The sequence below is a fragment of the Polyodon spathula genome, chromosome 1, assembly GCF_017654505.1.
Source record: "Polyodon spathula isolate WHYD16114869_AA chromosome 1, ASM1765450v1, whole genome shotgun sequence".
In the NCBI taxonomy this organism is placed as follows: Eukaryota; Metazoa; Chordata; class Actinopteri; order Acipenseriformes; family Polyodontidae; genus Polyodon; species Polyodon spathula.
The window spans coordinates 87,447,421-87,475,201 of record NC_054534.1 but is presented as its reverse complement, the minus strand read 5'-3'; the positions used below and the strand labels follow the sequence as shown (position 1 = coordinate 87,475,201).

General features: G+C 35.6%; 1 protein-coding gene across 3 annotated transcripts in view; it reads right to left on the bottom strand.

The window, feature by feature from the left end:
* The window catches only part of LOC121323806 (suppressor of hairless protein homolog), a 45,553-nt gene that overhangs the window by 7,522 nt on the left and 10,250 nt on the right, over positions 1-27,781 (bottom strand). For 2 of the 3 annotated variants that reach the window (XM_041265030.1, XM_041265038.1), the window contains exons 2-7: positions 12,280-12,318; positions 8,186-8,281; positions 5,824-5,989; positions 5,290-5,464; positions 711-848; positions 218-330 (exon numbers count right to left, since the gene is read on the bottom strand). In XM_041265030.1, coding sequence (XP_041120964.1) covers positions 218-330; positions 711-848; positions 5,290-5,464; positions 5,824-5,989; positions 8,186-8,281; positions 12,280-12,318 — 727 coding nt within the window. Of the gene's footprint in view, positions 1-217; positions 331-710; positions 849-5,289; positions 5,465-5,823; positions 5,990-8,185; positions 8,282-10,843; positions 10,897-12,279; positions 12,319-27,781 lie in introns of those variants that run through there. The other variant, XM_041265047.1, reaches the window with a different exon arrangement.

Here is a 27,781-nt window from a genome sequence, read left to right as displayed (position 1 = left end):
CAGGGTTTTCCTAAAATGCCAATGTACTTTAGTGTACTACAGTGTAGGAAACTGTTTCAAAATCGGTGGTAGACACGAATTGTCTGTTTTCTTTCCCATTGTTCAATCCCTTCACTTCTCATTAAACTAGTCTCTAATTCAATACTAAAGCAGGAATTTTATTTTCCATTGTTTTGTTGTTGTTAATCTGTTTTAGATTATAAATAGTTTACTATACCAGTCTGGGGAGTGCCATGCCAGTTACTGAACACACAAGTTTCACTGTCTGTCCGTAATGAATATAGCCATCTCGTACTGTGAATTCTTCACCCTCGGATTCTTCATCATCCACTGAAGTAAATAAATATTGCATATTCAACATAAGGACCAAATACTTTTTTTTAAATTATTTTCTGGGGAGAATATCCATTAATAGCTATTTTAATTCAGAAAGTGACCTTCATAATAAGATAATATATGGGGAGAATGGTAGGATTTAATAATAGTAATGCAATAAATTCAGGTCAGGTTATTCAGCTTAAGTTACAGATTTGGGACCAAAAAATAAAAAAAAAAACTAATGGGAGTTACACATCACAGCCCATGCCCATGTATGTGTTTATAAAACTTTAGACATTTGGCAAAAGTGACATGTTATAATACATCTTAAAATCATCAATCGTGTTTTTTAAATGGCATTATTATAACTGTAAAATTACAAAGACACTTACAAAGATGGATGTAAAAGGCTCCCCACTGCTGTGAACTGGCATGGAAATTCCCTCCTTCTACATGTAAATACCTCGTACTGACTGTCTGCGAACGAAGTCGATTGAACAATGCCACTTTCGTCCCTGAAGCAATACATACTTAAAAATAGAAGAAAAAAAAATTCTCCATAACCTGCATCAATTAAATATTAAAGTATATTAAGGACACAATATTCTACAGATCCCTGAGCATTCAGTGACACTTATCCATGGAAATATCAAACACGTTTCAAAATCACTGACTTTGTACAAGAAAGGTATATCAACAATTCACAGAACCAAAGTCGTGTGCATGAGATAGTAGCCCCCCTTTTTAATTTAGGGACATGTTACTCAAGCATTTTAGAACCAGTCAATCCTTTATAGATCTTTTTTATCCATTCAGTGACAGTGACTCTTCTAAAGGATATCTATTATGCTGTTTAAGAGAACTTTTGAATCCTCGGCAACCCACTGGTAACTACACATGTTGTGTGAAGTGTACCTACCTACTAGACCAGTTAAGTAGTGTGTGCTGGAAAGCCTCGTCAGAACAAGGGTCAGGTAAAGGCGCAACAGCAGCCTTACCTGACAATTTCCTGCTTTACTGTCAAGTCAAACATAGTTTTTTGTGTTTAATATCAATAATTGTTTCATTGGAAGGCTGATTTTAAAACATAATATTTATATGCAATGGAAAGTTGATGTTAAAGTTTTGTATAAGAAAAATTCTATACTATTATAACAAATATTCCCAAGTATAACCACATTTTAGATTCTTTATACACAAATACATTGACTTCTGATTAGCTAGCTATCTGATTGATGCGGAAGGGGGGCTCTGAACATAAACGATCAATAAGTGTTTGTGAGCAACTCATTACATGATCTTTGTGTTCGGAAGCAAAATCTTAATCATTTGGTAATATTAACTATCATGCACATTATATTGTTTTTAATACATTATTGTATACAATATATTAGTATTACGAATATATATATATATATATATATATATATATATATATATATATATATATATATATATATATATATATAAACACACACACACACACACACACACACAGTGGCTTGCAAAAGTATTCAGACCCCTGACCAATTCTCTCATATTACTGAATTATAAATGGTACATTGAAATTTCGTTCTGTTCGATATTTTATTTTAAAACACTTAAACTCAAAATCAATTATTGTAAGGTGACATTGGTTTTATGTTGGGAAATATTTTTAAGAAAAATAAAAAACTGAAATATCTTGCTTGCATAAGTATTCAACCCCCACACATTAATATTTGGTAGAGCCACCTTTCGCTGCAATAACAGCTTTAAGTCTTTTGGGGTAAGTATGTACCAGCTTTGCACACAGTGTCGGAGTGATTTTGGCCCATTCTTCTTGGCAGATTTGCTCCAGGTTGTTCAGGTTGGTTGGACGACGCTTGTGGACCGCAATTTTCAAATAGTGCCACAGATTCTCAATGGGATTGAGATCAGGACTTTGACTGGGCCACTGTAGGACATTCACCTTTTTGTTCTTGAGCCACTCCAATGTTGCTTTGGCCTTGTGCTTGGGATCATTGTCCTGCTGAAAGGTGAATTTCCTCCCAAGCTTCAGTTTTTTTCCGGACTGAAGCAGATTCTCTTGCAGTATTTTCCTGTATTTTGCTCCATCCATTCTTCCTTCAATTGTAACAAGATGCCCAGTCCCTGCTGATGAGAAGCATCCCCACAGCATGATGCTGCCACCACCATACTTCACTGTAGGGATGGTGTGTCTTGAGGCATGGGCAGTGTTAGGTTTGCGCCACACATAGCGCTTTGAGTTTTGGCCAAAAAGCTCTATCTTGGTCTCATCTGACCACAAAACCTTTTCCCCACATCGCAGCTGGGTCACTCTCATGCTTTCTGGCAAACTCCAGACGTGCTTTCAGATGGTACTTTTTGAGTAACGGCTTCTTTCTTGCCTCCCTCCCATACAGGCCAGTGTTATGCAGAGCTCTTGATATGGTTGACTGGTGCATCACTACTCCACTCCCAGCCACTGAACTCTGTAACTCCTTCAAAGTGATCGTTGGCCTCTTTGTGGCTTCTCTCACAAGCCTCCTTGTTTGAGCGCTGAGTTTTGAGGGATGGCCTTTCGTTGGCAGTGCCTGGGTGGTGTGATGCAGCTTCCACTTCCTGATTATTGATCCAACTGTGCTCACTGGGATACCCAAACACTTGGATATTATTTTGTACCCTTTCCCTAATCTATGCATTTGTATTACTTTCTCTCTAACTTCTGTAGAATGCTCTTTGGTCTTCATTTTCCTTCAGATTCACAGCCTTACCAATGATCCTTCAACAGTGGGTTTTTTTATCCAGAAAATGTGACAGCAACTTTAATGGTTCACAGGTGGAGGCCAATGGTAAGGTAACTGTGTCCTCGTTAGGGCAATTTCTTTCATCGGTGCAAACTGGGAGCTTCCACAGCACAGGGGTTGAATACTTATGCAAGCAAGACATTTCAGTTTTTTATTTTTCTTAAAAATATTTCCCAACGTAAAACCAATGTCACCTTACAATAATTGATTCTGAGTTTCAGTGTTTAAAAATAAAATATCAAACAGAACGAAATTTCAATGTTCCATTTGTAATTCAGTAATACGAAAGAATTGGTCAGGAGTCTGAATACTTTTGCAAGCCACTGTATATATTATATACACACACACTTACATTTTAAAGTGTATACAATGCATATCAACTGACTAATATCTTGGCTGTAAATATTTAAAAAGAGGTACAATTTAATTTGTTGCTACATCAACTTGGAGTCCCCATTGGAGATAGTAAAAAAATTAAATGGATAAAGTCACGATCCACAAGACCTAAGTGACCTAAGGAATTCAAATTAAATTGCCCACCGAGAATCGAGGAATACCCACTAGCCTACTGTTGGTTTTGGAGCCAGACTGCAAAGAAAAATTAAATAATATAGTTTTTAAAACACGCAGCTGTTTTTGAGTTATTTTAGCGGGGGAAAAAAAAAACAAAGAAAAAGAATGGACGATCTGTCACAGGAACATGGAGCATATGAAATGCCATCCCGATCCGTTATGAAATGGCTGAGAAAACATATCCCTTAAAATCGAGTTTAAACAAGGCTCTGTCGCTCTTGCCTATCACACTGTTACAATATCTCTTTTTATTTTTTTTTAATACTTAAAGGTTTTTTTTTTTTTTTTTTTATTCTTCCCTACATATAGTACAGTATGAGTGACCTACTTTAGGCATAATAGTACCACCTAAGCAGATTGCAATGACATTGCAAGCACATAATTTTCATCCATAAAACACAATATAAAAATCAAGTAATACTGTAGATTTACATTAAGGCTGTATTCACACTGGGTCCATTTCAAACTGACTCGTCTGGTTCGTTTAATTTGAAACAATGTATCACACTTATCTGCAAAGAGGCTCGTTTGGATTCAAGCTAAAGTTTATTTTTTTCAGGACCAAGTTCAAATGTGTACACAATGCAGTTTTCAAGCGCACTCGGTTCGTTTATATGGTCTGTGAACCGGATGTTTACAATACCCTGCAAGGCATATTAAAAGATGGCAGCTATTTATGTATTGGCATTGCTCCAGTTTTTAACATAGCATGTTTTAGATTCTTACATATTGCTGTGGAAGAAACCACTGGGGGAACACTTCACTTACTTAATGAATACATTTCTTAAACGCCTACATCAAGAGAATAATGCAGTTCACGCAATTCTGCACGGTTCTCCTACTGTTGGCATTAAACAAAGTAATTTGAGAAAAGACTAACTGAATATATTTTACTTATATTACCAGATTTCCACAGTGAAACTGGGAGTTTTTTTTTTTTTTTTTTTTTCTTCAATTCCCTGATGCCGTAGCAACTCTGAAGCCTTTAAAATAACATTGCTTTTTCCGACTGGGACAAAAAATGCTGAAAACTGAGACAACCCCAGTCGTCCATGCGTCATGTGTCTGAACTGTAGTAACTGTCTGATTGCCCTGAGTTAATCTAGCGTTTTATTTATTTTTTATTATTTATTTGTCGTTAACAACGTCCGAGATGAGCAATTGACTCAAAATGAAACCTAAGCTGTGAACTCTGTCACACGATGAGGGGCTTAACTTCAGGCGATCGTATTTCCTGCTAACAGTACTGTATACACACAATGAATAAGTCATTGGAAAGATCAGAGTCTGTACTTTTAAACAAGCCAGGTAGGTGTCTCAGTAAGATGCGTGTAACCACTGGTGTAAAGAGTTAAATAAATATTTGCATGAGTACAATATAACGGGTCATTTTTGTAAAACTGTTATCTGGCTGAAGAGTCAGGAACGTAACCCCAATTTATAACATTGTTCCTATGGGAAAATGTGCTTCGACTTACAACGCGACTTTCAGGAACCAATTGTACCGTAAGTGCGATGACTGCCTGTATATAAAAAAAAAAGTTGAAACCATTGTAAATAGTTATTTAAACCAAGGTTAAAAAATGAGTTTCATAAAAAGAATACTTACAGTCTGCATTTTTCAAGGACTGCTTCTTTTTGGAAGGTTTGGAGATGACTTTAATCCGTTTACTGAGGAATACGCCAATGTCGTCACTATTACCATAGAACATTTTTACAGACAACATGAAGTGCTTTCTCTTGTCGGAGTCAGATATGTACAAAGTTTTGGCTGTGCAATAATTCTGATGGAAAAACGAAAAAAAAGGTACTTCAACAGGGTGTAGTTGCATGATGGTTTAAACTGAGTTAATTTGTAATTAAAAGCATCAGCAATAATAACACACATACAGCAAACTGTTTTGTAACATTGTGTAAACTATGTGCTGAAAATAAGTAAATCAAATTAACCTTTAGTAGTGTTAGTTGAGATTTCATTCCATTTAAATACTCATTAAATTCTTAATTGTTAAAAAAAAAAAAAAAAAAAAAAAACACATTTGGCAATATCAGAATAGTTGTCCCATCGTTATCCTGTGTAATGCAGATATTGTTAGAGAACATTATCAGCTTTGCACTTTTAAGAAAGATGTATTATATCTACCTTTCCTTCCAAATTTAACTGCTGCATTTCTTGATCACTGTTACCAATTCCAATGAATGCACATGGCTGAGATTCCTGTTCAGAGCAGCCATCTCGTTCCATTTGTTCTTTCTTTTTCTTCCACCCGCTTCCCATAAGGTATACACAAGGGGGAGGACAGAAAAACCTACAATGCAGAAGGTTATTAAGATGCACTGTAGAGAAACCAATTAAACAATTTAATGAATTGTTCTCGATGATAATCCTTTACTAACGCACCAAGACGTACTTTGCATCCACAGGAAGTGGAATACGATCTCAAAATGCACAGGTCTGTCAAAATCAGACAATAATTTGATAGTACTGTGACCTCAATTTACAGTATAATGTACTAGCATCTTGTAACAAATAAGTTTTATTAAATTCAATAAGTTTCATCACAAATGTAATGTTCAAGATACTGTAATGCTCAAAATGTATTGTACATACTCGTCGAACCTCGACTACATATGCCTGATGTTTGCAATATATCCTTATAAATCCTCACAATTGTTATATTTCTGGGCAGAAGCAGTGAACTGCAGAACTAATTTATACTCCATGAACAGGATGAAATTTATACAGTTTCACCTGCAGATGGCAGAATTTGACAGGGTATTGGAATATGTTACAGAAAATGGTGTTCATTGTGTTCTACAGGAGTGCGTATTGGATATTGATTATACCAGCTAGTTATTTTATCATTTACCCAAAGAAATCACTACATAAATATTACATTTGGCAGTTTCCTACCAATATATGTTACTACCTCAGAACAAAATGTTATGAGCTACAGCAAGTATAGATATTTATGTTAATTATTTTTAAAAAAAATCTGGAATCTGATTTAATTGTTCCAACCTAATTGTGCTGGAACCTCCATACACACTGACACTTAAAATAATACATTGCAATACTCTTAATAAAACAAGAAAAATTTATTTTGGTTGGTGAAAACTAGTTTGTCTAGTTTCACATTCTAAACCCCCACAAAGAGACAGCAAAAAAGGAGAAGCTGTTTTAGGTCATTAATTGTAAATCACAGAAGATTCTTCTGGTTTATGATAAGCATTTGTACCTCATGGCTAAGCTAACAAAGGCAGAAGTCTCAGAGGTGGGGAATACAGTATTAACTCTTATTTGATAGTGGAAATATTTAGGTCCTTGATAAAAACAAAAATCTGTCATTCAGAAATCCTACTCCAAGCACTGACGCATACACTACAGCTCATAAATGTTTCTCCTGTACATGAACTACATATCCCATTTGTACCTCTAAAACAAAAAATCTCTCAACTTTTACACTTGTTGAAACCGGATTATTCCATATACAAAAAACAAAAACAAAAACAAAACAAAAAAACCTAAACAATGAAAAACAAAATCATCATAGCACCAGTTACTATACAAAAAGGTGATTATCTCAATCCAAAAAACAAAACCTAATGGCTCAACCCCCTCTAGACAAAGTTTACCAGTAGCAATGATCTTGTTATTGCCTCTAGTGCAGTACTGATCACTTATATAGCCCATGGTGGCGACCCTTAAATTAATCAGCTGAACAAATATTGCCACGTAAGTAATACTGACTACTCTAGTATTTTCTGTAGCTAATTTATTTGTATTAGAAGCTGTATATGCAATTATGTCATGCCAATGAGACTACAGCATGTCATCTTCAATAGTTATGGTGCACAAAATGCCATTTCAGCTATTTGATGCCCACAGACCCCTTAATTGAATATAGTCACCCATAAATATACCATAGGCAACAATGTAAAATGCTAAACTTGGGGTACAAGACCATTAGTAAATTAGTCAATATTCAAACACAGTGTAGTTTGTGACATGCTCAAATATATTTCATAAGTTTGGAACTATGTGCCACAAAGAATTTTCTAAAAAATGCCATACCTGATATTTACTGAAAATCTATGCTTAATAGATTAAGTGTTTAAACATTTTTTGTCAGGTCATTTAGTGTTTAAACTATCATACACATTTTTCAATGAAAAAGTAGACTTGTCTTATTTATATTCATCTTTATATTGTACTTATTTCAAATTTTGAAGGAAAAAAAACCATAGAAATGATGGAAAACATTAAGTAACATGCTATATGCCATTTAGGATTGATACAGTATTTACTGTTTAAACGTTAAACCTTTAAAAAGTCTTAATATTTACATATAAAAGGTACAATAAGAAACTGAGCAGATTTTATTGTTAGAGATCTGCTGCCTTTGGAGATCACAGCACAGTAAACATCAACAGTTTTGTTATGAAATTTAAGATACACAGATAACAGAAACTGAACCTCTTCTTTTAGTAACACAATGTCTTACCTTTTTTCATTTCCGTATGATTTTTGTGCAACTTTCGCATGAAGAATTAGTACTGTTTGATCACCCCGCTCCTTTAGATAATTCCGCATTGCTTCTCTAAAACAAACAAAACACATTTTCAAAAATAAAAATAAAAACATTTGAAATGGGAGATGTGAATAAAAACTCGGCCCTGGTAGCATAATCTTAAGGGGCAAGTCCCAGATCAAACGGTTTGTAAACATAACATAATATGGAAATGTAAAAAAGATTTGTATCACTGATACACCCAGGAGTTAAAAACAATGTGGCAGAGAAATTTTATTTCTACTGTCCACTACCAGTAAGCTTTATTAATAGAATAGACTATAAATTATACAAACACTGTCTCAATAATATGGTCAATTGAACGTTGCACTGAAACATGTGATGGAACCTGTGATGGAACTTTGAGATAAGTACTGTAGTACAGTATACAACAGTGTACCATTTATAAAAATCCTGTGTGCCAAAACCATGTGGTCTATATTGTTTATATGTGCCATGCTGAAGTGAAACAGTTAGTTTTTTTATGTACAATAATGGTAATTGAACTTAAGTAAGAAAATAAAAAAATACATCTGTGAAATAAGCATTAATGTAATTGTAGCTAACAAAATAATTCCAGAGTTCATATACTTATTCATTTATAGATCTCAAATGTGCACTTTTGAAAGAAACAAATGTTATAGCATGTTATTTTTAAAGATGAAATCAGGTATTGCACTAGGTGAAACACATTTCCTCATTTGCTTAACTACCCTTCTAGGAAGTCTTACTGCTTTACTTCCTTGGTCATTTTACCCCAGCAGCTTTCGGGGGTAAAAACATCTAACTGGCTGCAAAGCCTGTCAGTCATTAGGGGAAAACATTTGGTCGGTTACTACCAGGAAATATGGCCCCTGAAGGAGTAGGGACAATTTTGCTCTATTTGTGAAATGTTCCAGGAAATGCAAGGCAGTTTAAAGCATGATACGCAACCAGAGATTTATTTATTCTAGTGTATTGTCAGATATCAGATTTAATATCAAATAATTTCTTTCAAAACTGTACATTTGAGATCTCTAATGTGTAGGGACATGGCAGAAAAAGATGGAACTATTTTGTTAGCTACAATTACTTTAATACAGTAGCTCCAATGTGTATGGTCTGAATGTAGCTGTAACTAATGGTCACTGTGGTAAGGGCAGCTTTGCAAAACACACAATTAAATTCTGACAAACTCATGTTATCTTTGCCTTAACTCATCTCCTCTCTCTGGCTGGATTTTTATTTTTGTATACAGTGCTCCCTTGCTATAAAGCTCTTCGTTAATGCGCCTGGGATATAATGCTCCTATAGCATGTCCCCTAATTCCCTATAGTAGTGACTCATGCAATATTTCTACAGTAAATACAGTACCGGTATTCAAACTGTAAACAACTTCTCAATCTAACTTCTGTTTCTGTCTCTCCCTTTTGATACAGTATCTGAACTGAAGAAAAGCTGCGTTGGCACTTTATAACACAGACATCTTATTCAGCAGTCATTTAATAACTAAATAAATATTAGGCCTATTACGTGGTTATCTTCCTAATGTATTAACTTTTTTGTTGCGAGAGGAGCTGCAGCTTTCTTCGGGAGATGAGACACTTCAGCTTCGCCTCAGCCCCACTCCAGCAGCTGAACCTGGGGTGAGCCAATTGCCTCTTCCCCTCTCCCAAACCGCTCTCCTTCTTGCACTTGGGTTGCATGTCTGTCGCTTCAAACTGAACTCCTGACCTCTGTTTAACCAGGCTATTTATAGTTTAAACACTGCTAACTAAAACAATCCCTGAGTGGGAATGTTACTTTTTTTGGTAACAAATATAGCATTGACAACTTTATAGCGAGGGAGCACTATACATTATTAAACATTTTGAAACTTGGGGATATATTTTATAGTTAAAAACATTGTACATTTTTAGGAACATTCTTGTATTTTTTTTTTTTTTTCTTCCCTCACTGAAATCATTGGAAGCAAAGACAAATTAATAAAGGCACAGTTAGTTGTCTGAAAAAACATCTCTACTCAAGCCAAAAGTTGAAGTCTGGCCCATATTCAACAACACTGTTCAGCATTGGGCTGCATTACCCATTTAACAGTGAACCAAACACTACTGTTACCTACAGCTGGCCACCAGTTCTTGCAACACAGGCACATTAAAACTAAATCCAACTATACAATGCCAGGAAATGAAGAGTTGTTGACAAAAAAAATGCACAAAAATTATCACTGAAGCAAAGGGGGGAGGGGGGGGGGGGGGCAGCCTGATAGATGTTAGCTTATTCATTGTTTTCCTAGTTTAAACTGATTTAATTTGCTTTAATGAAGCACAAAAAACAGACATCTGTAAAGTACATCTGTTGTTGAGTCTTCAATAGCTTGGTTCTTGTGATGCAGGACCCCCACCGCGTTTGTGTATGAGCAGGGGTCACGCTACTCATTTTACATGATTACCAGCTGCTGAAAAGCTTTCCTAATCAACAAATTAATTGAATCGTCAGGCGGCAATATAAATTAACAGTGTGCATGTTTATAACCCCCACCAATAATTTAAGGTTCTACAAAAAAGTAGAGAGTGGAAAAGAAGTCATGACAGCACACACACACCAACTCACTTTCTCAATAGTTGCTTAACAATAACATTTGATGTGGCTGCTGCCTACATTACCTGGAAAAAATATATAATTATTTAGAGAGCACTTCTTGATTCATTTTTTTCTGGGTCACCCAGTACTTTTCCCTTAGGTATTTCATTGCATAATCTTTCAAATACTCATTTTAAAACTGAAAGCTTTATGGAGTGTGTAAGTGTTATGTCTAAGCTGAAGCTACCAAAGCATTAGGGAATGTTAAACTGGAAAGCAAACAAGATTTGATGAAAAGCTGTGTACTTGCAGGTATACATGTACTGCACTCGCTTTTTCTTACAATGTGTAAGAAACAGTCAAGTCATTTTGCTATAAAATCAAACATAATTGTGAGGCACTATAATTTATATTAAAAAAAAAAAACAAAAAAACAAAAAAAAAAACAAATGAAGATAAAAATGTAAGAAAAGTTTAATCTCTAAAAAAAAAAAAAAAAAAAAAATAAAAAAAAATAAAAACTAAGCAACTATATCCATGTATGTGTGTCTTGTAATCTAGGTCACAGCTGGCTAGCATTAAGTTTTGAAATCTGGCTGCTATAACATTATGCAATTAGAACCATTAGCTTAATTTACTTAGTTAAAAGAGTAACCGCGACCTTCAGTGTTTCACAATCTCTCTCATGAATCCAAAACGCTGGCAAGACCAAAAAGAGGGACACTTCAGATGAATCCTATCTACATTTCAAAGTTCCGTGGCGAAACAATTTATAAGTTAAGTTTTTGCTTCGTTCTTTAAACTCACTCATAGCAAAATAAAATATTTAATGTATACAATTAAGCCTAATGGACAGCAATTATAATTTCCTGTCACAAATATACTATTGTGTGGAACACATTTTCTTGTTTGAAGGAAATTTAACAGGAATTAAGGTTTTCTATTTTGATTTGAAAATAAAAGAATAAGCCAGTTCTGAAATGCAGAAATTCTGGACCATTAAGCAGACTGTATGTAGATCACATTTCAAATATAAAGCCTTGTCAAAATCTGAGAACACAGACAAAATGAGACATCACACTAAATGCTCTAAAACTATTAATGCCATTAACAGCACCTTGTAAAATCCCTTAATACTCATGTGATGAAAAAGGCTTTAAAATAAAGACTCATATCTCTTAATTGCAATAAAATATATAACTTCCTAAAACTGTATAGTTTCCAGTTAGACTCATTGACATGGCCTATCATCAAGAGACCCTTTCTCCAGACCATGGGAATGGAAGTGTTACTATAGACCATAAAGAAGGAGGTACATGTTCTGAAGCTACAGTGTGGTGCTTGTAAAATCAACTGTACACTTCTCCAATTAAAAAAAAAGACTATACAAAAAATAATAATAAACCTGGGAGGATTCTAGAACTTTTGGGGAAAAAAAAAAAAAAAAAAAAAAAAATCAGTCTTACCTGGTTAGGCGTTGCGGCTGAGGTCGCTCCCCAAACTTCCTGTAAGTAAACATGAAAGCAAAAAGTAAATGGTCTATTTCAAATAATAACTATGCAGTTTCTGGGTATGCGCATCAGCTGAAGCAAGCATTGGTTTCACAATTAAAATTTAAGTTTGATGCAATTTACCGGTGAGTAATGTTCTTTACTGAAACCCCTACCCAGATTGTGCAAAAATAAATGACACTTTTTGAAATACAGACATAAATAATGTTGCCACATTCTTATTGTTTTGAACAACAATTAAACAAGTGTGTGCTTCATTTGATTTCTATTATTTCAAAACACACTAACAGATCTATCTCTCTCTCTTACGGACTCATCCAAATTAATTCCTAAAGACTCAAATTCCAGCATTTACTTTCTTGCAAAAGAGAGCATTGAATTCCTTTGTGTGAATTATGTTACTATACATGTACAGTGGAAGACATGTTCATAAAATGTCAATAGTTTCATCACAATAATGTATTAAGTGTCAATTAACTTGACCCCGTTTCAAAATAAGTCTAACAAAGTCCATAAACAGCACTGAAATACTGTAGCCACAAAACACGCTGTTCTGGGCACTGCAGTATGAACCTCTATAATTTTGAACCATACTAATGGACGAGAGGAAACACAAAGTACATGGACTACAGATTGTATGTTTTAAAAACAGTGGATCAAATGTCTTGCAGTCATTACACACACTGTAGGCTAATTTTAATGGTACTCAAACAGAAAACAGTACTGTTAGGCAAATAATTCACCTCACTAATGTAGCAGGCAAACCATGTGGAGCAGTGCTGAAATAAAACAGATTACTTCAATTTGATATATTAACATCCGCTTGTACAGTATTTCAAAAATGTTAAAATGCCAGTAAAAAATTAAAGTTTAATGGTTACTCTGTAAATGAACTAACAGTACAATATGATATAAGCAATTAACTGAAAACTCACTACAGATTTTATTTTCTCGTGCACTGTGTCAGGCCCGTGAATGGAGCAAACCGGTCTGTCATACAAAGAGTGCAGGCAAAAGTACTCTCAACTTGATCAGAACATAGAAGTCATTATATCAAAATAATCCAAACTCAACCCCAACTTTATCATTATTTGAAGTCTTCCATTTAAGTCTTCCGAGTGTACAGGTGTAGTGTGGCTTTTTGTTTTGCTGCTTCGCCACTTATTTCTACACTTGTATTAAAATGAATGGCATACAAGACTGGTTGGACCAAAACGTAAGCTTCAGGGGTGTGCAATTTTTGAAGAAAATGTTTACTGGAACCCTCTGTATGATTTATTTGCTTGCTTTTCACTGACTAACCGGCCAAGGTCTGGTATCATACTGGAGACAGCAATGGCAGACCTGCATGTAGATGATCGTCAGATAGTCTTGATCAAAACCTTGATTTCAAGGATATCCTTACATCGTGAAAATGTCTGTTCGCAAATGTAGATGCTGCCGGACACTAATGAGACCCAGAGCCATTTTTTTTTTAGATTTGGGAAATTGTCATTTGGCAGGTGCTTGTAAAATGCAATCAAGTCTCTCTCACTGCATGTGTCTTTCAAAACAGTATTTAAGTGAAGTTCAAGGAGTTCCATTTGCAGTGATTGTGGTGCCGATTCAACGTTAACAGCGAACAGGTTTTCAAAGTGACGCACATCAGCAGAACATTAGTGGAAATCTTGGAATCTCTCAGAAAATTACTGCTGTAGCAATGCAATGGTCTGCACTGCAAGGTTCTTTGGAAAGTCTGTTTCCAAAGTTTTGCTATGTTTAAGTGTAACCCAGGATGGAAAATGATCCTGCTTGCTTTCAGGTAACTGCTTTTGAGATAATTTATGTGCTGTGCTATGTCAGTGAAGAAAGCTAGTTTCCATATCCACTGGCTGTCAAAGAGTTCCTTGACAGGTCGACACTTTCATGAAGATGTTTATTTCAGAGCGAAGCTCCAAAAACCTTGAGGACTCTGCCACAACTGAGCCACCTGACTTCACTGTGGTACAGCACATCATGGTACACTGCATCCATTTCTTCCCAATAACTTTGGAATTGCCTGTGATTCAATTCATGGGAATGGATGAAATGCACTGTTAGACCACGACTTTCATGACTTCCTCAAGGTTTAGTGTCTTTCCAGAGAGACTGCTGATGGATAATGCAGTGTAGTCCTATTGGCTTCGCTACATTTATACATTCTACGAGGCTGTGAATTCGACCCATCAGCCAAGCTTTTTTTTTCCCCCCGTCATATTCCTAGCACAACTTGAAATGTGTGATCCCACTTTAAAATGTGTTAGAGTCTTGCACAAAGTCAAAAAAAATGTTTGCCCGCCGTTGTACCCTTCATACTGTGCAGGCCTGCTAGTTCTTCCATAACATTGAACATTTCATCAATACCTCAAATGAACACAAATAACTGAACTGTGTCAACTATGTCATTGCTCTCACCCAAAGCAATGGAAAAAAATTAAACATTATTGGCATTACATTCTTATTGTGATAACAATTCGCCCCCCAGATCCTGCACTCTTCTGGTAACTGTGCTAGCTGACAGACTTACCGCATCAAAACAGTTCTCGCTTTTCCGGACATACTTCTATCACTTACCACTTGCAGCATACACTGCTTGACGAACTCCCCGTCTGAAAAAGCTTTCCCGCCTGCTGCTAATAACTGTACAATTAGGTAGCTGGCTCTGATGGCGGCAACATTTTCCTCAAATTTACTCAAAGATATTTTGCTGGGCTGCAAGGTTTTTCTTTAAAAAAAATAAAGTTTTTCCTTCCCGAGTTCACTCGTATATTTAGAGTACTTACCTTTGTACTCTGTTTCATAATGCCTCTGTATGTTAATTCCTTAAAACAGCAATGACTTCCTGACAAACAAATAATTTTGTCTTCGCTCGGGACACAGAAGTATTCAAATCGGTCCAGTTTTCACTGAACTTGCGACACTCTGCATGACTGAAACAGCTAGAGCGATAATAGAAAGTCAGTTTGGTCACATTTTGTTCACATTCATCAGTAGGAAAGCAACCTGTTTTTTCTCCAAAATAACAAATGTCAAGGCCTATGTAAATGTGTCGTGTGACCGCAACAGTAACCTTGCGTTTATGCGAGTATGTTTTCATTGGTTAGTTTCCCCACAGCATCTGAATCTCTGAGAAAAATCAGTTTAATATTGATACAAAAAATCCCATAGTACAAGGGGATTCCTACAGTTCCTATTGCTCAGAGATGGCACATACACTTATTTAACTTTAAACCATTGTACTAAACTCATAAATATAAACTCACATAACTGACAAAAAATCCCTTTCAGTGGTTTTCTCAAGTGAACCATCTTAGCGTAACCATAATAAACTTTCATTTTCAATCATGTGTATCTATACAGTCATATGTGAAACCTCTTTCCATGATATCCTATTTAAGTCAAGCTTGCCAAGACAAATGACAAGAAACTACTTTACAGTATAATGATGTTTGCATTGAAAAAAGTACACAATACATGCATATACAGCAGACTAAAAAGAAACAAAGGCATGGCAGTGATTCAAGCCATAGTTAGCATCCCCAGTGGTCACCTAATAAAGGCACTACAGCACAGACTTTAGCACACTTGTGGTTTTGGTAGAAAAATTGACTGGGGTAATTTGACTTCCTTGTAGACAAGCAGACGAAGCTAGGCAGAGACTAGGCCTTTCCTCCAGGGTTCGGTAGCTTTGCAACATCTGTTGCTTTGTTTGCAGTTAAAGATAAAAGTTGGCTTGACAGAAAGAACAAAGTTCATCCTCATAATGAATAAGTGAGTTGACATTCAAATTGGGCAGAAAAAAATGGTAAAATAATTAAATAAACACAAGTACTGGTGTTAATTTCCATGGATAAGGTTATTGAATTATTATTGAAATAGTACTACTGTGTCTGCGGTACTTGTTCTAAGAAAATAGCAACACCGACAATATAAATTGTATTTTAAACTCAAAGTTATTGTGTGTGTCAGGAGACCTTTAATGCACACCAATCTGCAGATCCCCTTTGGAGGAGACAGTCATGGGCACTGCAACATCTGCCCACCATGCCCTCCTGATGGGTTGCTCCAGGACAACAAACCACACATTGGCTTTTGTGGAGTTGCTGTGCCAGTCTTTCTAACATTCTGGGCTTTAAAATGAGAAAAGAAAAGCCAAAAGAAACTGTACTTTCTGACCACTTCCAACAACAAGCAGTCCCGCTGCTGTTACATATGCAGCTTTTGGACTGAAACTTTACTGTTGGATGCTTGCCTAGAAAAAAGGAACCATGGTCCCCTAGAACATGATGTTTTAACAGAAAACACACGCTAACAAGAAATGCACTTGCCTTACAAAAAGCATTTTGCAAACATTTGTTCAACTGTAGTGTTAAAATGCAAAGCAAAAGTAATTGCAAAAGTTCTAGCTTTTTGGGGCAGGTTGTATTCCTATTTCTGAAAGCAGATATTTTCAGCATTTGTGGACCGTTAAGTCAGATGATCACATTGTCATTTTCACATCAGGTAATTTTTTGCTACAGTACAGGCTAACCCACATGTCTAATAAAAGCACACTTTTAGCTGTACAGCATGTTGTTTCCTTTATTTTATAATGAAATATGGTGGGAAATAATTTGGTTCTTGTATCTACAAAACATGGTTCTTGTATCTACTTTTTATCCAGTGTTAGCCTGTCATCACACTGAACTACCAGACTTGTTTGTGAGTTGGCGAGTTTGACCTACTATATGTGGCTATAAATGCTTATTTAACGTTGGCAGTGCCAATTGGGGGCTCCCTGGGTACTGATCTAATACTCATTTAGCAGCTTCCACGGGAGATGTACAGTACTGTACAGCATACGGTATGCCAGGCAATGAGTGGGAGAGACCAGGGCAAAGGGAGGTGAGAAGAAAAAAAAAAAAAAAAAAAAAACTATTCAGTATTGATAAAAGCAAACAAACTCAGTTTTCCCCAAACTTAAATTTGCCCCATTTGTACTTGTTATCATTTACAACATATGTATTTGTGTACAAGAGCTTCCAAAATTAGTTACATTATAAGTTGACTGACATTATGAAAAATCCACCTAAAGCTTTAAAAAAAATAATAATAAAAAAAAAGGTATATTGTGTAGGGATAGGAATTTTAAACATTTAAAACATAAACTCTACAGAAGTGGTTAAAAACAGAATAATACGCTAGACATACAACTAATCACCTAACAAATTTCACCAAACGCATATTTAATGTATTCATTTTAGTAATTTATCATATATAGCAGTCTGTTGCATATCCCACTGCTGTGGTGCCACAGTAAGGACGAACATTACAAAAAGGAAGGGGTTCGGCAATTGCCTCCAAGTAGTTTTTCTAATTGGTGCAACAGAAAGATTGACACTGGGGTGGGTTTTATTCTGTCGATCTGGCACCTCATTGGTGCACGCTGTTCATGTTGTAGTAGGCGTAGCATGGTATCCAGTACACTGGGGTAAGAAAGTTAATGCCAAGCATTTTGTTTGACATGTTTTTCATAAAATTGCACCTAAAAAAAAAACAAAAAAAAACTCCTTTGTTTAATTTGTAATTAAGTCTTTGCGATGTTAAAACGTTACTTGCTTTAGGGTTTCTTTGCTTAGAAAATAGTAACCAGGGCTGTCAAGTATATATCAGAATGTAATATAAAGAGAAGAGAGTGTGTGTGTGTGTGTGTGTATGTATGTAGATATGGTTTAAATGCAGACACCTGCACAGCATTAAACGTTCATAAAAATGTACCAAAAGCACATCCCTAATACAGTGCTGTGGTTAGGTATATTTCAGTAACCATGCAAGTTATTACACAAATGCTTTCATAATTTTACAGTATCAAATGAAAAGCCATCAAATTGACAGTATAGTGGTCGATGTCTTGCTGTGATGCATTTTCAACAGGATGATTTATAGATTCAATATCTATTCATGTTAACATATAAAAATTATGTTTAACAATAATTGATTGCTTTTGCAATGTAGACTGTGGATTGTCCATGTAGCAGAACTGTAACAAATTGATCAAAAAAAAAAGTATAACTTGCATACAGTAGTAGCTTTTTCCAAATACCACATTATGTACAACACAATTTGCCTGCTGACATGAAAGATGTATTGAGCTGTTACTTGGCAAGCCAAGCCTAAACAAGCAAACCTCTAATCTTCTCAAAGCATGCTGTGCACAGATCATCATTTTCTGGAGTGCAGAGTCCCCAACCTGTCTACAGCCCCACAGCGATGTCAAACAGAATCTGTCTGCCACTTTTTGAGTGAGCCACCAAGATCAAAACATCAATAATCTTGTTACTAGGAACGTAAGTAGTGCACAGGGGTGTGCACACAACCCACTATTCGTACTTCTACTCTGAAACCAATAGTCATATGAATACCCCCGATTATTCAGAGTACATCACCAGAAGTGGGTGGGGCTAAATAAAAGTCCCCATAGGGTGTTTTTTTTTTTTTTTAATCCTCCATCAGTGGCAGTAATTTAGATCACATGGAATGCAGAAAATATAAAAGTGGTTAACTTATTTAAAGCAAAAGAACGACACAATAAAAGGTTGTTTTGAAGTACTAAGCTATTTAATATTTTATGTATTTGTAAAAAAAAAACAAAACAAAAAAAAACACAATCAACAGCAAATCCCTTTAAAAATGGCATAAACACATTTACTCTAAAAGTTGCCTTTCCCTGGCACTGACTGCAAGTCAACAGAGGCTGCGCAATAATGGTAGCCTAGTATATATATGACCCTTTTTTTTTTTTTTTTTTTAACTTGCAGAATAAAATCATTTTTTTCAATAATGTAATTAAATACAGAGCTAGAAACGTATGTATCATACATACAAGACATACAGTTTCATGAAAATGACTACTGGTATAAGTAAATGTTTTTTTGTAACCCTCGGAAGGCAGAAAAAGCTAATGTACCCCCAAAATGTACGATTATGATTATCGGCTGAATAAATAAAATACACCACCCACTCAATATATCACGAGTGTCAGGGTCCAATATAAATCCACTATATATAGAGGGCCGCGATATAGTGAGAGACTGATAGAAAAACAAATAGGCTAACGCATAAATACTGTACAACCACTCCCTCGTTTTATCGGTGGCGTCAGGGTTCAGTATAAATCCTCTACGAAACCCGCTTTTTCTCATTTTTTATATAAAAAGGAGCACACCATTTTAATTCATACTGCAGAGGGTAATTGCTTCTCGTCAACTTCAATCTCCAAATTAATTTCATGAGTCTTCCTCTCCTTTCTCGAATGCACAAACCCACTGCATTGAAATAATCCATTCCCAACACAGGATGCTTGTTGCTAGGGAGTGGACGTCACTTCCCTGTGACTTTTGCTTGTGCATTGCTGCCACACGTGAACACCTCGTTGGCTAAAATAAAAAAAATGCTTCAGCAAGTTGATATTTAATTTGCTTTTTGTTATTGTGCAATGCATGTGTATCTGATAACGGTATGATATTAATGCTTTGTTTTTAATTGTTTTGTATATTTGTTTGTGATGTGCAGAACGAAATAAAACAAACAGTAATTGTAAGTGCCTATGTATACTGCAGCTAAGACATATGCAGTTAGACAGTAAAATAGGGAGCCAGCTCCAGGACCGTGCTATATCCAAATCCGCAGTACAGCGAGGGGCGATATAACAAGGGGTGGATGTATAACATCTCTTGTAATGTGTCTTCTTGTTTTTAACTTGTTTACAAAATAAAAAAAAGAAAACAGTTTCAAAAAATGCTTTCCAGTTCATACAAGCTATAATTGCGATTAAAAAAATATCAGCTGTTATATGAACAGTTTCACATTCGAAACACAGATGTATGTTACTGTCACCCCCGGTTGAGGTCTTCATATACTTGCTAATGTTTTTTTTTTTTTTTTTTTTTTTTTTTTTGCACAAAGCTATATAAAAAGCAAGAATAAAAAAGGATTTGTTAAATATAATGTATTTAATGATGCAACTATCAGCATAGACATACTGTGGTGGTACTTATATCTCAAATGGTATTCTAAAATAAATAAAAATTACAGGATTTGCAAAAAAAAAAAAAAAAAAAAAAAAAAAAAAAAAAACAACTCTACATGCCACATCTGTGACAAACAGATTACCAAGGAATGTCTCTCATTGGGTTTAGCATGCCCCTGATTATTCACATGTGCAACTTAGTGTAGGTGGCACTCTTGCACTTCATCAGTACAGTCTCACTGTATGTAGCTTCAAAGCATTTCTTATTACTAGTCAGGAGTTTCGCTTCTGAATACACAGAGCTTCTAGAGTTTTCTGGGACAATGTTGGACGGAATTCTGCGTGCAATTTACGCACAATACTGAAAATACGCTCCGTATCAGGGTTCCTGTGTGGTATAATCAGTATGGTTAGCATCACCTAAGTCAACAGAGCAAACTTTTGCTGGCCTGCAGCTGCAAATGTGATCTTTCCAATCTTGTACCATGCAGTATCTACCCTGTGTGACTGAAGAATAACTGATGGAAAGTTCTCCACCTGATATGCAGCAAACAAATTTTCCAACTGACCTAATTTATCATATGACAACAGGTCAAATAGTCTTACAAAATACAGCACAGATGCAAATTTGGCACTTGTTCACTGACTAATGTCAGCCACTTCAGCATGTTTCAAAACCTCATCATGCACTGGCAATTTTCTGGCAATAGAAGTACTTGACAGAATCAAAGAAGACATTCATCTCATCCCTTCCTAATGTTCTACTCTCCCTGGATTCCTCTAAATATTGCCTTGTTTTCACACCAATTACACATCATCTCTGTCCTTTTGGTTTGCTCTAACTTTTACATCTACATTGTATGCAGATCTGCTGCCAGTGATTACTGATGGCTTGATAAACTTGCTGAGAAGGACTAAATGCAACAAATCTAGTTCCCGCTTGAAAATATGAATAAATGGCTCATTTCTCTGCAAGAGAGTATTCAACCCATCAAAACATGGCAAGGAGGTTTGAAGAAACAGGCAAGACAGCATCACAAGAGGATTCTCTAGGCTGTGCTGTATTCTACTGAATCTTGTGTCTGGCTTCCTAGCTGCTGCTGCTTTTGGCTTTACACCACTCTTCTTGCTGACAACTCTCCCTGTCTTCTGGCCTCTCTCTGTAAAGCAAGCAATATGTGTTACACTTAAGTCCCTGGACATTTTTCTTAAACATCTTTTTTTTCCATAACACATTCACTTATGCAAAGCCAGTGCTAACTTGAAAAAATAAGGGTAATTAAACTAAAACAAATGCATCTAGTGGGATAACACTACTTTGTACTATAAACATTTATACTTCATGAACCAATACAATTTTGCAGACAGTTAGAGGGCTACTTTCCCCCTTAGAATATTGGCAATTGCTGAGTAGTGCATTACAGTATTGCTTTGTAACAGGCTACTGTTATATCTTGCAATAACAGGTATTCTGGTAAACAGATGGTACCTTTGCCACTTGAAGTTTCAACAGCCTTGGGTTTCACACTGCATGTGTCAGTGGACACCTCACTTGACATCATAACTGAGCCTAAACTCCAATAAAGCAATTCACATAACATCAGTCTTGCATAATTTAAGTCAAACGACGTGAGAAGTATATCAACGTAAGAACGTACTGCTTAAATAAAAAGTAAAGAGAAAATTATAAATCAGAGGCATAAACATGTCCTAATTCAATTAACTACAACAGTTTTCCAAATTTCCTTAACACCAAGTCAACATATTTTAAACTGCTTTGACAAATTTAAATAGTAGTACTTTTGCTAGGTTCTGCCACTGTAAACGGTTACTTGCTTGGTATTTTTTTAGTTGATGTCTCACTACACCGAGTAGCGTTCTGAACTACCTTGCTCTGACCTACTTGAAAAAAATACATACAAAACACGAATCAACAAACTTGAGTTTCACACTGCATGCGTCAAGGAAATTTCTATTGACATCACAGCTAAGCCTAAACTAAAGTAGTCCACATAAGGTCATATTGTAAGTTTTACTGTTTAATATTTTAAGTATTTGAGGTTGATGATTTCTGAAGAGGTATAAATAAAAAATGTATATATTTAAAAAATTGCATACTACTCAATCAATAACAAACAGAATCATTAACTACAGTTCCTACCTTTAATGTGGATTTATGCTCAAAAAATTAAGATGCTTTTTTAAAAGAGAGGGCATATTTAAAAAAAAAAAAAAAAAAAAAAAAAAAAAAAAAAAACAGTGGTTAATTACTTGTGGTCAACAGTTGTTTGCCTGGTGTTTTTTTTTTTTAGCTGTGGTTGGTGTCTCACAACATGTGGCTTTCTGAACTACCTTGCCTGGACCTAATAGAAAAAAAAAAATGATGTTCTGAAGTGAAACTAGCTGGTGTGGGGGAGTCGTTTTAAAACTGACCTATAAAAGTATGGGATAGCTACCTTTCTTTATACTGCAGAACTCCACAGGTGCGGCCCATTGCTGCAGTAATCTAGCAACACTTGAGCCTAAACTCAGCCACCTTAAATACAAATTGCAATTGCTGTTGCTGGTATAAGAATGAAAAAAAACTGAATACAGTTTTTAAAAACAATGATTTATAGATTGATCAAATTATTACATGACATGATCTGTCAATTATTATATTATACAGGATTTATTTGCTAAAAAAACAAAAATCGAATGTTAAATGCACAAACCTGGTGTTCACATGTTTCAGTATCTTCCTCGTCTCAGTACCACAAAGGTCTTTGGCATCGTTTAAGGTGTTTCTGGCGTTGAAAACTTTTGTTTAAGTGATAGTATGTCAACAAGTAGCTCATTGACTCTTGCTGGCACCATTTTTTAAGCCAACTGTGCTGCTTTGCCAATTAAATGCAAGGGCAGCCCTGAATGTGGATGGTGGTGTTCTCTTTCTTTACATAGGCAGCTACCCCTTTATGTGCACCCATCATAACTAGGGGTCTACTTAAATTGCGTATTTTTCATGGGTAGGTTGCGGAATAAAATGAGGATTTCGCGGACATTTCACGGACCTGTTTAAACATTAAATTAACAGTAGACAGTATTTCAGAACGGTATGCATTGGCTCCTAAAAGAGGTGAATTTCGTGGTGACCCCTCAATTTCACGATTTCTGTGTAATCAGCAAAATCGCGATCGTAGACCCCTAATCGTAACAGAAGCATTGTCTGCTCCAAACGCTATGCAATTTTTCCATGATATGTGAAATGACTGCAACACAGTGTTTATAGTGTTGAAGATGTTTTCTCCTGTTGCCGATATGTTATTGCATGATGGTAAAGCAAGAAGCTTGGTGACGACTCTGTACTTAAATACCTTACAACAACAACAGGGTACAACTGTGTCTCCGTATCACTGCTGCCGTCAGCTGCAAGAGCGAAAACATTTGTTTTCATGACTGAGGCCACACAGGTAGATGAAGTAGATGCTAAGGTTTCAATGATAGCAGTAGTTTATGTTCTTGCACACCCATATCTAGGTTCTATTTTGCTGTCAGGAGAGTCAGCTTTCACCAGTGGACCAACAAGATCTACAACGGTGATAGGTAAGTTGTGCTCTAAAATTAAATTGGTGAAAAGGGTTCCTGTTTGCACAACATCGGTTTTGCTGTCTGGTCCAATAATAGGTTGATAACAGATCGATCAACCTATTATCTTGGGCTGCCCTTGCATTTTTTCGTTTAATTTTTTTACATGTCATTTACATCGTTACAAGAGCAAATTACGTCTACAATACTCTCAAGCAAGCATGAAACACTGATATTTTACTTGCTCAATAAAGAAAAACTTTCTTCTGTACTCATCCTTGAATTTTTAGGTGTTTGGTCGTGTCTTTTTGGAAGTTGCCGCAATTGTTCAGGAGGTGTGCAATAATTCGTGCAGTTCAAATCAATGCCATGAACCAGAGAGACAGGCAGCAGCTGCAAGCACTGTATTTTGTGATCTTCAACCCATCTCTCCTCACTTCTGATTCAACGCATTGACTAAACTAAATCACATGCTCAGTAATGCCACTGGAGCACACAGGGACAGCCCCTCCCCCCTTCCATCCTGCATAGTAAGGGAGAAGAAAAAAGCAAGAAAAAATATTTTTATCACGTATTGTGATACACCTGAAAAAACGTAGTATTAGCACCTTTGCCCGTAGCATCGTAGCAGAGTGTCAAAAACAGCAGCTGCTACGGCTAAACCCTAGCAGCTGGCACCTCTGCAATAGGTCTGTGACAGGGTAGCCAAGGAGTGATTATGTCCTCAGACCAGAAAACTGACAGAGACACACACACACACGGGTACTACGGGTGAAAAGCACACTGTGGCGCCATTTTTATTGGCACAAAAATAAAATAAATATTGAAACAACATACTACTCACAGCGTAAAAATAAAAGGTTTAACAAAACAAATAACGAATACTAATCCAACAAACAAATACAGAGTTGGTCTGCCCAGCATGAGTAGCGATTGCTGGCTTTTACTTTCATTCTCACGTACCTCTACTTTGTACTCACCCTGAAAAAGAAAAGCTTCAGGCTTTTATACTTCTGACAATCTCCGAATTAGCAATAAATTAATCCAGATGGTCACCTTCTACACAGGGTTTTAGTTTGTATACATTTGCACGAGCTGTCTGGCAGAGACGAGCTACTAACACCGCCTCTGCCAGACCACATTCAAACCAATAACAGTAAGAACCACTCGTTTTAAATAAACACAAAGCCATACATATTTAAATCACAATACATTGTGTCTTTAACTAAACTCAAAATGCATTTAAATCATAACACATTCACCCACTCAAATAAATGATACATATATTTACAAGCTGAGATGTGGTTTTGATAATTTTTTATTAACGTTTAAACCATATCTACAACCTCTCTCCTAATTACATTCTGACAGTCCTGGTTAGTATTTTTTAAGCAAACAAACCCTAAATAAGTAAATAACGTTTTAAGATCATAAAGACTTAATTACAAAGTAAAAAAAAAAAAAAAAAAAACACATGTACACATCAAAGTATATACTGAAATGTTTATATTTATGGTTGTAATTAAAGTTGTTAGATTAAAGTTGCTAGTGGAGATATAATTATATACATATATATTATTGAACACATTTTGGATAGTATGGTGTTTTTGGAATAGTGTGTGTCTTAAAGGTTCATTTAACAACAAAAAACAGGAACTAAGAAGTAACTAAAAATGCAAAATGGCTACAGGTAAGCGAATTGTGCTTACAATTAAAAAAATAAATTGGAAATACTTTCACTTCTGGAAAAGGTAATTACGAGCGATAAAATAGCACAGTATTTTCAAATTTTAAAAAGCACTGTGACTGATATTAAAAAGTCTGCCTCAGAGATTTAAAGGTTTCTGGTCTTTGTTAGTAGGGTGGCATTTTTGAAATCTATTCTTGCTCTAGACAAGTACTTGAGCATTACAATTTCTGAGTACCCTAATCAAACGCCACTCTCCTCTACATACTACACTAGTGTACATAATCCTCCCAAACATTGCCACAAGTCATATTTTAAATGTCAAACTAACACACAATCAAGTAACATATTAAGTAATTAATATAATGTTTGCCTTCTTGTGCAGTTAATTGTATATGGTCAAATAATACTAAATAACGTAAAGTAGTGCTCGCGCTAGGCCGCGCCATTGTGCCAGTGCCACCCTGAAATAAAAATTGTCCTGCTGAATTTCTTTTAACGCGCCCGTATGTCCCCCTTCCCAGACCAGACGCAATACAAATACGCAGTAATTTAATGCATTTTGTATTAACATGACATGTCTGAAAACAGGCTAACCTTTTTCACTTGTTTGTTTACACTTGCGTTTTCATAATTAAACTCATGTGCCATTATTCTCCAGTCGAGTATGCATGCACACACTCCTTTACAGTCAGTTTCATAGTAAAGGCTGGACGACGACATCAGGCTTGTTAACAACATGGCCCGGCGCAAACATAACCTTGTAAACCTGTTAGACCCGACCATTACTTCTGGAAGAATAAGTAATCGGCTTTGGCTGTGACTGTTGAAATGTAAACGAAAACCGAATCAATGATTTTTTTTTTTTTTTTTAAGTAGCCAACGGTAACGTTATAAAGTATGTGAAATTTGTTTTTTCTACGACAAAAAATGCTAAAATTCAAGGCCAAAATAATTCAGTATGTGTTAAGCACCAACTGTCTCTTGGCCATTTTGCCAGTAGGCTATAACGGCATGATTTTTATATATATATATATATAAAAAAACACACACACATCTATGACCATCTATCTATCTAAATATATATATATATATATATATATATATATATATATATATTATATATATATATATATATATATATATATATATATACACACACACAGCACTGTATATATGCCTACAATACATCTTGCTTTGAAAAAAAAAAAATGCAGTATCTGAAGCATATATATGCGTTTATCATATCAACATCAACGTGTTCTAAAAAAAAAAAAAAGCTAAAATTGTTTTGAAAACTGTCCAAAATATTTAGTTGGTGGAAAGAATGAAAAATGTCAAACAAAAAAATGCCATTTTTGATATGGAAATTGTCAAACTAAAGGGGCAGCTGGAATGTAACAATTTACCAGGTCAGGACAACTTTTGTCTTGTAATCAACTTTTAAATAGCTAACACCAGACTGATGTGCTGTGACAGAGCGTTCAGTGCACACATGGCTAATTTACATATTAAATAGGTACTTTTGAAATAAGCCCTTTAAATGTCATACAAACAGTTGGGTGGTTACTGCAGTCTGTCTGGGGAAAAAAAAAAATATATATACATATTTTAAAAAGCTAAAAGCCTAGTCTTGACTCCATTTTATTTCCTGTGTGCGTTCGTGCCTGCAAATAGATTTTTTTTTTTTACGACCCAATTGAAGTTTATTGTAACCTAAGTACTATTGGTTCACTTCAAAATACAGAATGTATGACCAATCAGAAACTGAAGTATTGCCACGTGGTCTAATTTTACAAGCTGTTACTTCTGGTGTGAGTAAGAGTTTTTAGCTTTCATTCCAGTGAAAAAATATGGTGTGTTGGCTCAATACTAGTACATTACTAGACAAAATACTGTCAGATTAAAAACACCAAAATTGTCTTCGACTTAAGATCTCTTAAAATTTCCCTGCCATCATCAGTGATTTGTCTGGTAACAAGCAGGGACACCCATCACACGGATACTAGGCAAGTGTTTTATTATGGTTTTTTAATTTGCATCTGTACTGTACATTTTAGTCACCAAAAATTTAAAAATGCCATAAACATGTTTTCGTAATAAGGTCAGCTATACAGATGCGTGGATAGTGAATTTTTCTTTGGCTGCTTTTCTGTAATTGTATAATCAATAAAATATGA